Genomic DNA, 15,801 nt, shown 5'->3' on the forward strand with positions numbered 1-15,801 from the left:
TAAGAACAATTCTGCAAGATTTGGGGATCATGCATTCACATCCTGCCAATTTATTTTATGAACCCCAAGCAGCACTTCACATCGCCTCGAACCCGGTATACCATGAGCGAACAAAGCACATCGAGATTGATTGTCATCTCATACGGGAGAAAGTTCAAAAAGGAATAATAAAGTTGACTCATGTGTCTACTTTAGAACAGCCAGCAGACGTTTTCACAAAACCACTAAACTCTTCTCAGTTCTCAATACTACTCAGCAAGTTAGGAATTATTAACATACATTCCAAACTTGAGGGGGAGTGTTAGGAGTTATGATAGGAAATAATTTATTCTTATAAATAAATTATTTCCTTAGAATTAGAGTTATGTTAGGAAATAATTTATTCTTGTAAATAAATTATTTCCTTAGAATTAATGAGATATTTATTTTCCTATTTTACGTTATTTCCTATATCTCCTAATAATTAATGCGAATTAATTATTGGAGATACTAAGTGCTATACCCTTCCTTTCATATCATTTACCTTTTATTATTTTTCCTATTACAAGATTATTGTAAGGGTTATTTATAACCTCATTCATATCAATGAAAAGGTGTGTATTCCACCACATTATTCTGAGTTTTAACATTTTTTAGTCGTGTCATTAAGCAGTAATAAACTCGTTACAAATTTATTGTGATTCACCAAAGCCGTAATCTTTTGTTAAAAAAAGGCAACGCTCATTTCATGTCACAAACTTACTATATCATAGAAAATGAACTGACCTAAAATTTTCTTTCACCGGCGTTTTAAAATTTAAACTTTTACTTATAATTTGCGATCATTGTAGGTCATAATTTAATACAAATATTTAACTATTATACATTATATAATTATATTTTCAATCTATATAACCTATAAATATACTATACATACAACCATATAACCTAATCATAAGACTATAATTGAAATCAAATATAAATTTAACATAATTTTAAAATAAATTAAGACGTAAATTTATAAGCAACCAATTTATTTGCACTCAAATTTTTTGCAAAGACAATTATAGTTCTATGTAAATAAGTCCACACAACAATTCTAAAAATTATATTCTATGGCAAAAATATATAAAAAACATCAAATGAAGTTAAAAACCTACATCTCTTACTAATCATCATCATTATCAACATCATGTCATCTTCAGTATCAACAACCAAAGCTCTTGTAGTGTAAATTATTGCACTTTAAATTAGTGACCTTCATATCTCAAGAATACTAGCTTTTGTCCTTATAATGACCTCCAATGTGTAACATATGCCTCTTCGTCATTTCTCTCTTAAATTTTATCCATATATTAGCGTTAAACACGTATTAGTATCACTATATATATATATATATATATATATATATATATATTCCTTACAAAAGTTAGAAATCAAAATTGCAATTCAATGTTTAAAGCGAAAAAGTATTTAAAGAGCCTTTATAGTCATCCTTTCATATCTTCTTATTTGGAACAACTCAATTTTTGTTGTACTTTACAAGTTTTTTTCTTTTATAATGCATAACACATGCATTAGTCACTAAAATAAGGTTTTATATTTTATGTTTCATATGAAAAGTAGATAAATGTTAATATTTTTTAGGAGTAATACGATAGTAACTTTAGCTAGATTCTAAAGTACTTCATTTGACGATTCACGATTCACATTGACTCTTTTGATTGTAGGATGTTATATACATATTTAAATGAGTCAGTAACACTACAATCTAATTATCTTCTCTCAACGAGATATTTATTTTTGACGATTATTTTCAAAAAAACTAGTCTAATGATTATTTAATAAATGTTAAAAAAGTTTTTTTAACTATACTTTAATCTAGAAATATAATTCTTTTGATGTCATAAAGTTCATCTCATCAAGATGTTTCACTTGACTATAAATTTATTAATTTGAGAAAGGCTCGCATTAAATCAAGTAGTTTTTTTTTTCTTATGATATTGTACCAATACTAATTTTATTTCATTTAAAAATGAAAAGATATTATACTTACAGTGATGAAAAAAGAGATTTAGATAGTTGATGAAGTTGATATGTTGACATTTTGCAAAAAAGGGTCACCCAATTTCCTATTATGCAAAAACAAGCTTTGGTGGGCTTTAATAGGCTGTCTAAGAAAGCATTGCATAGTCCTGCCAACAAAAAATTTAAGCCCAAAAAGACATGCTGATGCCCATTCGCGATGACCGAAGGCCTGCTTGAAATATTAAATGGTAGAAATTAAAAAAAAATAATGAAATAAAATGAAAAAGATGAGGATTTGAATAAATTAAAGTTTCACTAGCTTGCTTGTTTGAAAGGAGGAATGAAAAATGAGAACTTAAGCTAAATAAGCGCCTGATTTTTATCTCATACTGGTTATGATTGGGATGTTGGAATAAGATTTGTAATATTCATCCGAAGGATGTGTCAACGACAATATGATTCATCATCAACAGTATCATATCGTGTGCAGAATGGTGATGCGATCCATATCATTGACTATATGTACAATTTACTGGAGACACTCAAATTAATCCAAACAACTAAAACTTTAAATAGAATAATTTGAGTTTTAATTAATCCCTCTTATATAATTTTGAGACATGTGCGGGCTCCTGCCCAAATGAGGCTGTTTGTTAATTTTAATGGGCATATAGATACACACATCTAATATCTAGTATTTGCATGTCTATCACTTTAATTTTAATTTTTATATTTGTTACGCCACCAACAAATTTTCATTATCCAACTTGAATCTTCATTCATGACATGAATTTCAGGGCAATTTGTTGAGAGAGAAAGATTCAAACTTCAATTAAGAGTCATCCGGAACTCTAATTTCAACAAACTTATAGTCAAATTCACCGGCTCGATGAGACGGACCCAATGATATCAAAATTTGTACAATCCAAGTCAAATCAAGCCCATATCAAGTCATTAAATCACTCTTAAAAGATTTTCAGAAACATTTAAAAGGTTAAATAGATGTCGAACTAGACGAGTTTATAGTCGAAGCAAACGTCTCAGTAAGACAAATCCAACGAGTCCGAGATCACTCAATTCCAACGCCATTAAGGGCTTCAAATGTCCATTAAACGACGTTTGATTGAAGAAAGCTCTTCTGACCGTTCAATTAAAATGGTTCATATTTTTGCATTAATTGCACCTATAACACTATAAGCAGAGCTCCACCCCTTTAATGGACGGGAACTTGAAGCTTTAAGAAGGAGCTGAAGTCCAACATCATCACTGTCACCATCAATCGCCGTTGACCACCACCGACCGTCGTCGACCTCCGTCGACCTTGTAGATCTTTGTCTATCGTCGTCGACCACCGTCGATCCCCGCCGACCTCTGTTAGCGGGGATCAAAAATTACTTTTCTTATAAAAAAATATTCAAGATAAATGGATGAGCAATTTTGATAATGTTTTTAATAAAGTTTTTGCAAATACGATCGACTTTAGTGATATTAATATTGTTAATAATAATAAAATATTTTATTCTTATCGTCGCATTAGTAAGAAAAAAAAAGTTGAGAAAACTTTAAAGAGAACTAAGGATGAAAAAAATGTAGCTCTAATGATATCACAATTGAAATGTGGAAATATTTAGGAGATTTGAGAGTTCTTGACTTGATTTAAAATTACTTTAAAAATTTTAAAAAGAGTCTCAAAAGAATAACAGTATTTTAATCTCCATTTTTAAGAATAAAGATGATGCAAAAGTGTGTGTAAATTATAGAGGAAATAAGTTGATGTATCATACTTCAATATTATGGGATTTCGTAATGAACATTTAGGGTTTAGGGTTAAGACGTATTACAAAGATTTCTCATAATCAATTTGGATTTATGTCAAGGAACTCTATTATGGAAGCTAAAAATTTGTTGAGGATTTGATAGAAAAGTACAGAGAGATTAAGGAGGACTACATATGATTTTTATTGATTTAGAAAAAGCTTATGATAATGATCTAAGAGAAATCCTTTGAAGAGTTCTAGAGAAGAAAGATGTTGATATGATTTATATTCAAGTCATCAAAAATATGTATACTAGAGTTGTTACTTGTGTTTGAACATAATGAAGATTGACCAAATATTTCCCTATTTTAGTTGCATTACATCAAGGATCAGCATTGATCCCATATCTTTTTCGTTTTAGTTGTGAATGCTCTTACTGGACATTTAGAGGAGGATGTACTTTGTTGTATGCTTTTCATTGATGCAATCTTTCTTGTGGATGATACTAGAGAAAGAGTTCAGGAATAACTTGAGTTTTGAATGTCTACATTTGAGTGTAAAGGCTTTAGTTTGAGTATAACTAAACCCGAATACATGAAATGTAATTTTAGTAGTAGTAGTTCTAGTGACAGAGTTGTAACTATTGGTGATCAAATGGTTAAAAGGTGTGAATATTTTTTATATCTTGGGTCTATAGCTCAAAGTGATGGTGATAGAGATGAGGATGTTATTAATAGAATTCAAGTTGGTCGGTTGAAGTGGAGCAATGCACTGGGCCTATTGTTTTCTAAAAAAGTACCACTTAGACTGAAAGGAAAATTTTGTGAGATGGTGGTGGGAGCTGCAATGTTATATAACGCAAAATGTTGGCTTTTAAAAGAGAAACATAAAACCAAATTAAGTGTTGCCGAGATGAGAATGCTTAGGTGAATGAGTAGATTTACACTTAGAGACAAAATGTGAAATGAATATATCCTTGATTAGGGCTGTCAATTTAGTTCATCGCTTGCGAACAACTCGTGTTCGGTTTAAAATTGAATATAACTAGCCTGGAGCCTATTTTGAGCTTCACTCAATTCATTGGAGTCAATTTTAAGTAGAACATAGCTCCGCTGGGCTTAAAAAAAAAAAAAAAAAAAAAAAAGAAAAAAGAAAATTATGTGCTGTCATAACAGGAGGCATCAGTGGCAAATATTAATGATGGAGGTCATTACTTTGACTTATGTGATAGTCCTGTAACTTTGAGCTCAGATAATTCTTTGGCCTGACGGCAACAGTAAAACTTGCATGAGATGAGATAAGGCCTCAAAGCATGAAGAGGCCGACAAAAGTATTTTTGTTTAATATATCTAAATATATTATTTAATAATGAAGATACAGGCTGCCCATCAACTGCCACATTTAATGGGATATATTTAATACTTATATACAAAGTATTATATTGCATGGTTGTCACTGTGCCCCTAATAACTCCGTTTTCAGCCATCCTGCTGTCATTGCAACTATTATTTTTATTATTATTTTTTTTTTTTTATTAAAATAGTTCACTCCCAACAATAAATTAAATATATTCAGAAAAAAATAATGTCAACATTTAAAATTCACAGCTTCTCACCAATAAATGTGACAAAAAATGTTTCGAAATTGTTAGGTCCTACTTTATGATTTAGATATTATATATATATATATATATATATATCATGCATATTTTTTTTCTTACAATTAAAATAAGAAAATATTTCTTCTCCAGAGAGAATAAAAAGAAAAAATATATATTCATTTGATAAATAAATTATTTTGTTTATATTTCTGGGAAGAGCGAAGCCCTTCGCCAATCGCCAGTTCATATGCGTGCATCGCACGTGACGAAAGATGGTCAACATTGTTCCGCCAGCGTGAAACTGTCTTGGGGGCCCACACAAGCTTGAAACAAAGTTACAGTTAGTGGGCCGATGCTGGCCCATTGAATTTAATACTAAATTGCGACCTGCATGATCGCATGGGATTCAGATTTGTTTATTTCTTCGTAATTTTGTTGAAATATTAGAAAGAAATTCAGATTTGAAATTTAAATTTTGGGTTTTAATTATGATGGGCATTGATGAAATGACACAACACAATAAATTTTATAATTTTTTAATATAATTTGAATTTGTTTGATTTTATGACAAATGTTCATAAATGTTGAGAATAGACAATAAGTTTAGGTAGTAACACAATGCGATGACAAATGCTTGGTTGAATAAAGGCTTAAGAAAATTGTATTTTTTTTCTTGAAATATTGACAAAATTTACCGTAACCCTCGGTTTGTTTGCAATGAACAAATCTACCTTCCTATACTTTACACATTGAAAATGACAAAATGGGTAGTGAATAACATGGAGAGATTTATTGGAGAACTACACACACCACTTATGATCTGTATGGGATAGCTTTTTGTCTGCTTTACTTTTCAGACTATCACCATAGTTCTATTTGGGGAACTGTTTTATAACAGTTTTTAGAAATTTTTGTAATAAAAAATAGTTTTTTTTCAATATGAGTTGTTAAAATATGACGGCTGTCAAAAAACTACGTTTGATTTTTTGAAATAAAATAAATCTCTAATAGCCATCATAACTTTTTAATAAAGTTATTTCTTCTAACAACTTTACAACTACTTCTACCAACAACAACAACTGCCCCAAACATACCCTTGGCTAACTATTCTTTCGAAAAATTATAACTTGGTTTTCTCACGTATTAAGAGTCAATAATGTTCAAATTTATAAAGATTTTGAGTTTTTTATACACATAAATAATAGTACTTTGTTGAAGGTCAACTTGTGCACTATTATTTTGTTAATGGACACTAACTATAATTAAATAGGTCTCAAGTTCTTAGCACTCTAGCATATCATGTAAGCGCTTCACATTCTCTAAAATGCATAACATAAGAAGTGGGGAAAGGAGTTTCTTAGTTTAAAAACCTCACTTACCTTCCATCTTAAAAACTCATCAAAGTCATTGGAGCAAAGGAGTCTCTACAAGGCTTTATCAGAGAAGAGGATAAGTGCTTGTTTTTTAGGTATGGGAGTGAGGGAGCTCTCCTCTCTTTTGAGATATCTCTTCCACATCCTTTGCTTCTTTAAGGGAAGTAGAGTACAACAAAGCATTTTAAAAAGAGTTTAATTCTAAAAATAATATAATTAAAATTAGGATCTCCTAGGTTTGTATTTAGCCACAAGATTCTTAGTTGTTCGCTATTAGAGATTCATTCTTTTAGGATTTCATCGTTTTATTTGCTTGATATAAATAGTTGTGTTTTACTTGAGTAGTTTGAGAAGATATATGAAGACTTGCTGTTGATTTCATTTTTAACTGTGTGAATAAGATGTTTTCAACAAGCGATGGAATTTATGAATTTTGAATTTCAACCTAACGAGTAAGCAGGCATACATAATTATATAAAGCTACTAGCTAAGTATATAGGGTCAAGTAATCAGGCATCACATATTTTGTATTGCCTTCAAACATATATGATGCATTTTGATAAGCTTAAGCCATTGCTTAATTAATTTTAATTGTTTAGTATTCTAACTTTTTTGACTTTACTTCAGCCAAAATTTGATGAAGTAGCTAAGTTTTTACCAATATTGGTTTGACTTAGAGTTGATTAAAATTTAATTGAATTGATTTGTTGATATTTTAGGTTGTATTATAATAAAAACATGACTCTTGGCATCTTGAGAGGCATTCTTTAACAATCAAATCTTATATAAATGTCGACATTGACCGCCCTTTTAATGAAGCAATATACTGAATACAATTCAGATCAATATATTGAAGGAGGGTCATCACAGTTGTAAATGAATCAAGTTGAGCCAATTACGTGGTTGTTCAAACGTAACTCGAGCTTTATAAATGTGTTCAAACTTACTTAATCTAAGCTCATGTCTATTTGACCTTGGCTCTATTTCAATTTTTTTAAGATTATCGAGTATATTAACAAGCTCTTCATTTGACATAAAATTTATGCTTCATTCAGGCGATGTTAGCCCAAATAATTAAAATTTAAATGATATTAATCCGGTTGTTTACTACCTTAATTGAGCTTGTTAACAAGTTTGTTTTCTAGCTGTAAATGCTTACAACTAAAATTCGTATCATGTAAATACTACCCTCAATGTAGGTAAATAAAAGATCCAGCCAAATTGAGCACACAGCTCAACCTTATCCAAGCACGGATGCATGGCTTTGAATATTGATAGGTTGGGTAAAGTAAAATTTTTAAATTACATTAGAGGAGTATTTTCTCACAAACTTTATTAACATTAGTGATGACGACTGATCTAAAATACATATTTCATTCATGTGGCCGTCTTTGACTAAGCATTTATACCAAAAGAATAATACCCACTTTAAAATTAAAATAAGAGCTGAATTTAAAATTACATTTTCATCCACTATGCATTTTTATAAAATTACCATTTGGGCTACCTCAAAAATGAAATAAAATTAAAATTACAAGGAGCAAAAGTGAAAGGAAAAAAAAAAAAATGAGAGAGAGAGAGGAGGTTTTATATTGCCGCAATCACTTTCAAGCCAGCCAAGAAGAACTGAATCAAAAGGCAGGAAATTCAAATCAACCGAAGGTGGAGTCATAAATCAAAGAGGAAGCCAACTAACCAGCCAAATCCAATTCCTATTTCTTCTTCCAAACCTTCCGGCTTTCCAATTGGAGCCAACCAATTAATCCTCTTTTGAAATTAAAATAAAATTGATTCCCACACTCCAAAGCTTATATCTTTTTTTTCTCAACTTGCTTTTTTATTCTACTTATTTAGTTTCATTTATTTCATAGGAATATTATAAGAGCAGACTTGTGGAAATCGACTTATACTTTGTAAAGAGTCTAAACAGGCCTCGACTATTTATATTAGATCATTTTAGTCTCAGGATTTATAGAAGCTTTGGAGTGTGGTCATGAGGAGGCTGACTATAAACGAATTATTTTGACACCATACTCTTATCTCTAACTATATGTAGTCTATACACAATTGAGTCATAAATTTACATTTAATCATGATTAAATATTAAATAAGTTTCAGCTTGAATTATCATATTCATAGGATTCTAAGATGGGCGAAGCTTTCACCATAGATCATTCATCAAACATTGTTATTTGAGGCGGTTGATTTTCTTAAATAATGACCAATCAAATTTAATAATTTCAGAAACTCCATCTTATGTATAATATATATTCATCAACTTCAGCCTTATCTGAATATATTATATCTGGATCAACCAGTTGGGTGTATTCTGGCTACCTACCAGAATGGCTTAGCTTCAAGACCCAGAGAGCTGCATGTGTAGAAGAAATCACACAAATCATCCGCACAAATCAACAATCTATATTATTAATATTATTATTTAAGAAAAAAATTATAGATTATAAATAATTTATTTTTAATTGTAAACTTAATAAAAAAAATATGCGTACCATTAAGAGGCGCACCGTAGGTCACCTACTAAAGCCTAATGTTGGGAAAAATATTATATGCTTTAAAGCTTGTAAGAACCTCACGCAGCTTCTGAAAATTAATGGCCCCGCTAATTATTTATTTATTAATGCATGCACTAAGCCCCGTTGACCGATGAAGCTGCAAAACACAGCTTATGAGTGGGACCATCAATGAATGCCATTATCTCTATTAATGAAAAATATAAAAAATTATCAAATCTTTTCATTGATCTTTTAATTAGTTCCTGAAGTTTCAATTATATAATGAACCTTCATAGATTATTTTTGTTTGCTTAATCATTGAAATTTCAATCTATACTTATGAATGTGATTATGAAATTTAAATTTTTTATAGGTTTAATTTAGGTCGTCTTTTGTCATAAATCATCAAACGGTCAGAGTTCAATGGGTTAATTTACTCAAATCATATGTATTGTGATAATGGGAGGGCCCCAATTATAATATTTATTATTAATAGTTATATGTGATATTATTAAGAAAACATAGATATATGTCTTAATAATTATAAATAAATCATCATTCAATTCAATTGGGAGGATTTTAGGATTTGTCTTTAATTGTCTAGCCACTCGCTCACCTAAGCATTCTCATCTCAGCAAGTCTTAAAACTTTATTTTATGCTTCTCTTTTAAGGGCCATCATTCTGCGCTATAGATCATTGCAAGTTTTTACACCATCTTATAAAACTTTTCTTTCAACTTAAGCGGTACATTTCTATCACACAATATACCTGATACATTCCTCTACTTCAACCAACCAACTTTGAATTCTACTAATAACATCTCTACTAATAACATCACCATCTATATCACCTTCACTTTGAACAATAAACCTGATATATCTAAAATGTTCACGCCTTTTAATGATTTTATCACCCATTGTTATAGTTCTGTCACTAGAGCTACTCTACTAAAATTGCATTCCATGTATTCATTTTTAGTTCTACTCAAACGAAAGCCTTTAGATTCCAATGTAGACCTTCATAATTCAACTTTTTTTTTTCTGAACTCTTTCTCTAGTCTTATTCACAAGAAGGATATCATCAGCGGAAAACATACACCAAGGTACATACTGATGTAAATGTCTATTAAGAGCATTCATAACTAAAGCAAAAAAGATATAGGCTTAAAGTCAATCCCTGATGTAATCCAACTGAAATTGGAAAATACTTGGTCAATCCTCATTCTGTTAGAACACAAGTGACGACTATAGTGTACATTTCTTTAATGATAAGTGATATCAACACATTTTCTTCTATTTTATAAATATTAAATATATTAAAGATAATGCTTGATTTGCTGGTTAAAAATTATCTAAAATGGCCTCAAATCTATGTTTTTCAGCTTCACCATTGAAAAAAAGAGGAAATTTTATAGATTTAAAATTTTTTTTATAAACAATTAAATAAGCCTTATATTAATCAAAATTAGTTGAAATTGAGAAAATGGCATAACTTTTAAATAAGAATATCATATCAATCAACAACAACAAATAGTGCAAATTTTTGTATTTGAATTAATACTTTCTTCTTTAATAGAAACTTCTTGGACGCGGTCCGTGGTCCAATTCCCCATTCCTTTAAAACCCTCCGCCCAGGCCGCTTTGGAGAAGCCAAAGAGAGAAGAAGGCTGAGAAAGGGGGTTCCAAATTCAAAACTTTTTACCACATTTACAACCCTCCTTCCTCCCTGCTTCTCTTTTCCCTCTTCTTCAGTTCGATTTGTGGGGAGCGTTACTGCTGCGGTGAGTAATCTCGCAAGGATTGCCATTTTTTCATTTCTTCTTCTTCAACTTCTGTTCTCCGGGGAGGAAAAAAAAACAATTTTTTTCTTTTTTTTCCTTTCGATGCGGATCCTGATCTCATTTTGCGTTTTTTATCTGAAATTTCTGATCCGAATCCGGTATCAGATCTTTTTCTTTCCAGTTTCTTTTTTGTTTCCCCTTAAACAACCGCACTTCCTTGCTCGATTCACATGGTCCTTCTCATCTTTTCACATTTCTTGAAAAGGTTGTTCTTTTGTTGCAGCTCTAATAATGGCGGAGCCAAAACCAGATAACGCATCATCTAAATCCTCATCAAGGAGGCTCCCAGATTTCAAGCAATCCGTTAAGCTCAAGTATGTGAAGCTCGGCTACCATTACCTAATCACCCATGGCATGTACCTCTTCCTGACTCCATTAGTTGGAATCATCGCCGCTCAAGTCTCCACCTTTTCTCTCCAAGATTTATATGACCTATGGGACCATCTCCGCTTCAATCTCATCTCAGTCATCCTTTGCTCCACTCTTCTAGTCTTCCTCTCCACCCTCTACTTCCTCAGCCGCCCAAAGCCTGTCTACCTTGTCAATTTCGCCTGCTATAAGCCAGATGAGGCTCGAAAATGTCCTCGCCAAGTTTTCATTGATAGATCTCGGTTGACAGGCTCATTCACTGATGAAAACCTTGAGTTTCAAAAGAAAATCCTTGAAAGATCTGGCCTTGGTGAATCCACTTATCTTCCTGAGGCAGTAATGAATGTTCCACCCAATCCTTCAATGGCTCATGCAAGGAAGGAAGCTGAGACTGTGATGTTTGGTGCCCTGGACGAGCTCTTTGCAAAGACTAAGCTGAAACCAAAGGATGTAGGAATCTTGATTGTGAATTGTAGCTTGTTCAATCCAACCCCTTCCCTCTCGGCAATGATTGTTAACCACTACAAGCTTAGGGGAAATATTGTTAGCTATAACCTTGGTGGCATGGGTTGTAGTGCAGGCTTAATCTCCATTGACCTTGCAAAGCAGCTCCTTCAATCTCATCCCAATTCTTATGCTCTCGTCGTGAGCATGGAGAACATCACCTTGAATTGGTATTTTGGCAATAACCGTTCAATGCTCGTCTCAAATTGCCTTTTTCGTATGGGAGGAGCTGCAATCCTTCTATCAAACAAGAGATCGGATCGAAGCCGGTCAAAGTACCAGTTGATTCATACGGTCCGAACTCACAAAGGAGCTGACGATAAGTGCTATACCTGTGTGACCCAGGAAGAAGATGCTACTGGGAATATTGGAGTTTCTCTCTCAAAGGATCTCATGGCTGTTGCTGGCGATGCTTTGAAGACCAACATCACTACCTTAGGTCCTTTAGTCCTCCCCATGTCTGAGCAGCTTCTGTTCTTCGCTACTTTGGTTGGTAGAAAGCTTCTCAAGATGAAGATTAAGCCCTACATCCCAGATTTCAAGTTGGCATTTGAACATTTCTGCATTCATGCTGGTGGAAGGGCTGTGTTGGATGAGCTAGAGAAGAACTTGCAGCTCTCTGAATGGCACATGGAGCCGTCGAGGATGACTTTATACCGATTCGGGAATACTTCGAGCAGCTCCCTATGGTATGAACTGGCTTACACTGAAGCTAAGGGAAGGATTAGAAAGAAGGATAAGATTTGGCAGATTGCCTTTGGTTCTGGTTTCAAATGCAACAGTGCTGTTTGGAAGGCTTTGAAGGCTGTGAAACCTGAAAAGGAGAAGAACCCATGGATGGATGAAATTGAAAACTTCCCAGTCATAGTTCCAAGGGTAGCAGCAATCAACTAAACTCTTGATGCACTTTTAGTTATCTCATCATCAAGAGTTTCAAAGATTTGGTTCATGATTTATTGTATCCTATTAGTTAAAACCTCTTCTCTCTTATTTGTTTTTTTAAAGCTGTACTAAAAAAAGCTCATTTATGGACGTAATCACAAGGGTGTAAGTTAGCATCTTTCTTTCATTGCCTCAGGGAGAAGAAATGAGCTAATATTTAATTAGCTTGTGCTGTTTCATGGTGGATTGAGGTGGTGATGATGATGATGACCTTCTTTGATCTATTGTATTCAAATTCACTTTCTATTGTAGCCATGATTAAAACTTGGTGCTTGTTTATGTTATATATAAATATATATATATATATTAATCAATATTGGCATTATATGCATATATACCTTGCTGTTATTAGCTGGATCTCAGAAATTTAATGGAGGACAAGCCCTGCATCCCGGTCTTGTCAGTTTGCATTGACAACTAAGCACTGCTGAATGCTGAACCACAAAGTGAATTATAAAGGTTTGCACTTCACATCAATGGTCACAACTAACCAATTTCTCGCAATTATTATCCTTCATCTTATCCAAATTCTTTTGCGCTGACTGTTCAGGTTTCAGTTTACCTTATAAACATAGTGATTACAATTCATGGCGTTAAATATAATGTAATTTCTCTAATACTTTGCTTTTTTCTTTGGTGCTATACAAATAAGTTGCCTCTAAGGTTCATTTAATTTGCAATATTCCGGTATTAGAGCGATTTTTTGTCCAGTGATTAGGAAATGTGTGGTTACATAATTTGATTTAGAGATGACAGAAATGATTTTAATCCGTGAAAGTTGAAAGTTGAAGTAATCTTAATTCAATAAATGGTGGAAAATGTCTAAATTGCCCACAATAATGGTTGATCTAGAAAAATGTATAATTAATAATAATAATAATAACTTATTGAAGAACTCAAGAGAAAATTGTATAAGCAAAAGATGCTTCCAAATAGAATATACTAAAATGAGAAAAGCTTTAGTTTTAAAAGAAATCTTAAATTGAGAAATCTTAAATTGAGAAAAGCTTTAGTTTTGAAGATGAGGGTAAGCAATCATCTTGCTTAACTCATCGCCATTAGAAGTATTTAAAAGAAATCATAAAGTATAGAATGGGAAGTATATCTGTTGATGAAGTCCGTAAGTACACTCTCATCCTCTGAAAAGTGTAATTTCGGTGAAGATTTGAATTTCCTTGAAAGAGAAGTTTCAATCTTAAGAAGATGTGGTGATCATCAATTATAGTTAGCAATCATCCGAATACTCATTCATGAATGAACGCTAGATTCTGATTGTACTTATTACATAAGTAGGTTCACAAATTATGAAAAGCTGAATGGAGAGCCTTATTGGGAAACAACAAGACTTGCGGCCTTGTTGACACTTGATCTATTACAATAAAGATGCATGATATTCTGATGAGAATTCTTAATAGCGTACAACATGCCCCCGGTTTAAAGAGGAATTTGATTTCTCTTAGAGTTTTGAATGATTGTAATTATGAATTCAGATCTGAGGGTGGGTTGTCATGTTTTGTTCATTCATGATCTGGTGGACTTGTTTACTGTTGAACTGGCGAAGGATTTTACTAATGATAAATCCTTGAGTACAGCACAGCGTCTTAGGTAATTCCTTTGAACAAATTCATATATTATCTAAACTTATTAAATAAGTGTAAATAAAGTGATGTGAATGGGCAAAATCTCTTTTATAAATAATTCATTTTTTTTTTTGTTTTATAAATAAAGGTAAAGAATTAATCTAAGTGATTTATAATTATGCAAATAATATTGATTTATTATCCAGTTTTTTCTTGTTATTAATTGGTCTAATTAGAATAGTTTTATTTATCAACCCAATTGCTTTCTCTTTCTTATGTATATATATATATATTTCTGGAAGGGTGCTCCATGTGACTCCTGAGAATAGAATGAAGGGTGAACGAGCGATGATGGCATGCTTGTTCCATCTCATTATTTTTGGAGGATTGGGAGGCAGCTTTCAGTGAAAATCTCTTTCAAGTAAGATGACTGTAGTGTAAAGCAACCCCCATCAAGACTTTTAATGCGAATCCAAGCTACAATCGGTATGAAATAATTATGATTTTGTATGCCTCCGTCTATTTTAGTCTGGTTTTCTTCTTCCTTTTAATTTTATGGTAGCATTGAAACTTGGACCTGTGATATAGTCTTAACCTTATTTTGAAACAATTGATGGCTTCTTAAACTATGATTTACCCTTCAATCATATGAGACTTAATAAGTAATGATTTTTTCATACAAGCAAGTCTTATTACAGTATTATCGTTGTCTTGTGGAAATAGAGTTTTCCATAAATCTCTCATATCTATTCTTCAAAGACTAACAAAGAGCTCGAAAATAATGTTGTAGCGTGGAAATAGAGTTAATTCCTTTATTATCATTTCCATTTCATCATAACTCTATTAAAATTTCATTCAAACCAAACTGATATTGTTAGGCCTTGTTTTGTTACAAGGATTTATTTGTACAAGGAAACGTAAGAAAATAGAAACGGCTGACGTATTTAATTGAAATTATTTGCTCATTTATTTTTAAAATACAACAATAGTTTGAAAAAATAATATCAAAATCAAAATAACATAACATATGAAAGACCCTTCAGACTTAATTAGCTATTCGACACACATTATTACATTTCTTTTGAAACGCAATAAGTACAACCAACCATATATGATATATATATATACTTCACAATCTACAACTAGAATTAGAAAAGAATTGTCAAAATTAAGCTTTATGCACAAATAAATACATTAAACAAAATTTAAAATTTACAAAAACATAAACGCTCTGAAAAAATAAAGTCAAAAGATAAGAAACTTTTCCCATCTAAATGGAAAAAGAAAATCTGACTAAAATTCTCCAAGAGTCACG

General features: G+C 31.9%; 1 protein-coding gene across 1 annotated transcript; it reads left to right on the plus strand.

The window, feature by feature from the left end:
* The first annotated feature begins 10,869 nt into the window (after positions 1 to 10,869).
* LOC110033128 (3-ketoacyl-CoA synthase 11-like) lies at positions 10,870 to 13,170 on the plus strand. Its single transcript, XM_020737005.1, has 2 exons — positions 10,870 to 11,031; positions 11,315 to 13,170. The coding sequence occupies exon 2, from the start codon at positions 11,323 to 11,325 to the stop codon at positions 12,856 to 12,858; it is 1,536 nt and encodes a 511-aa protein (XP_020592664.1). The 5' UTR covers positions 10,870 to 11,031; positions 11,315 to 11,322; the 3' UTR covers positions 12,859 to 13,170.
* Positions 13,171 to 15,801: the final 2,631 nt, after the last annotated feature.

The sequence above is a fragment of the Phalaenopsis equestris genome, unplaced genomic scaffold (assembly GCF_001263595.1).
Source record: "Phalaenopsis equestris unplaced genomic scaffold, ASM126359v1 Scaffold001093, whole genome shotgun sequence".
In the NCBI taxonomy this organism is placed as follows: Eukaryota; Viridiplantae; Streptophyta; class Magnoliopsida; order Asparagales; family Orchidaceae; genus Phalaenopsis; species Phalaenopsis equestris.

Bases quoted from the DNA above. Each gene is read 5' to 3' on its own strand.
- LOC110033128 (XM_020737005.1), top strand. From the start codon at position 11,323: ATGGCGGAGCCAAAACCAGATAACGCATCATCTAAATCCTCATCAAGG.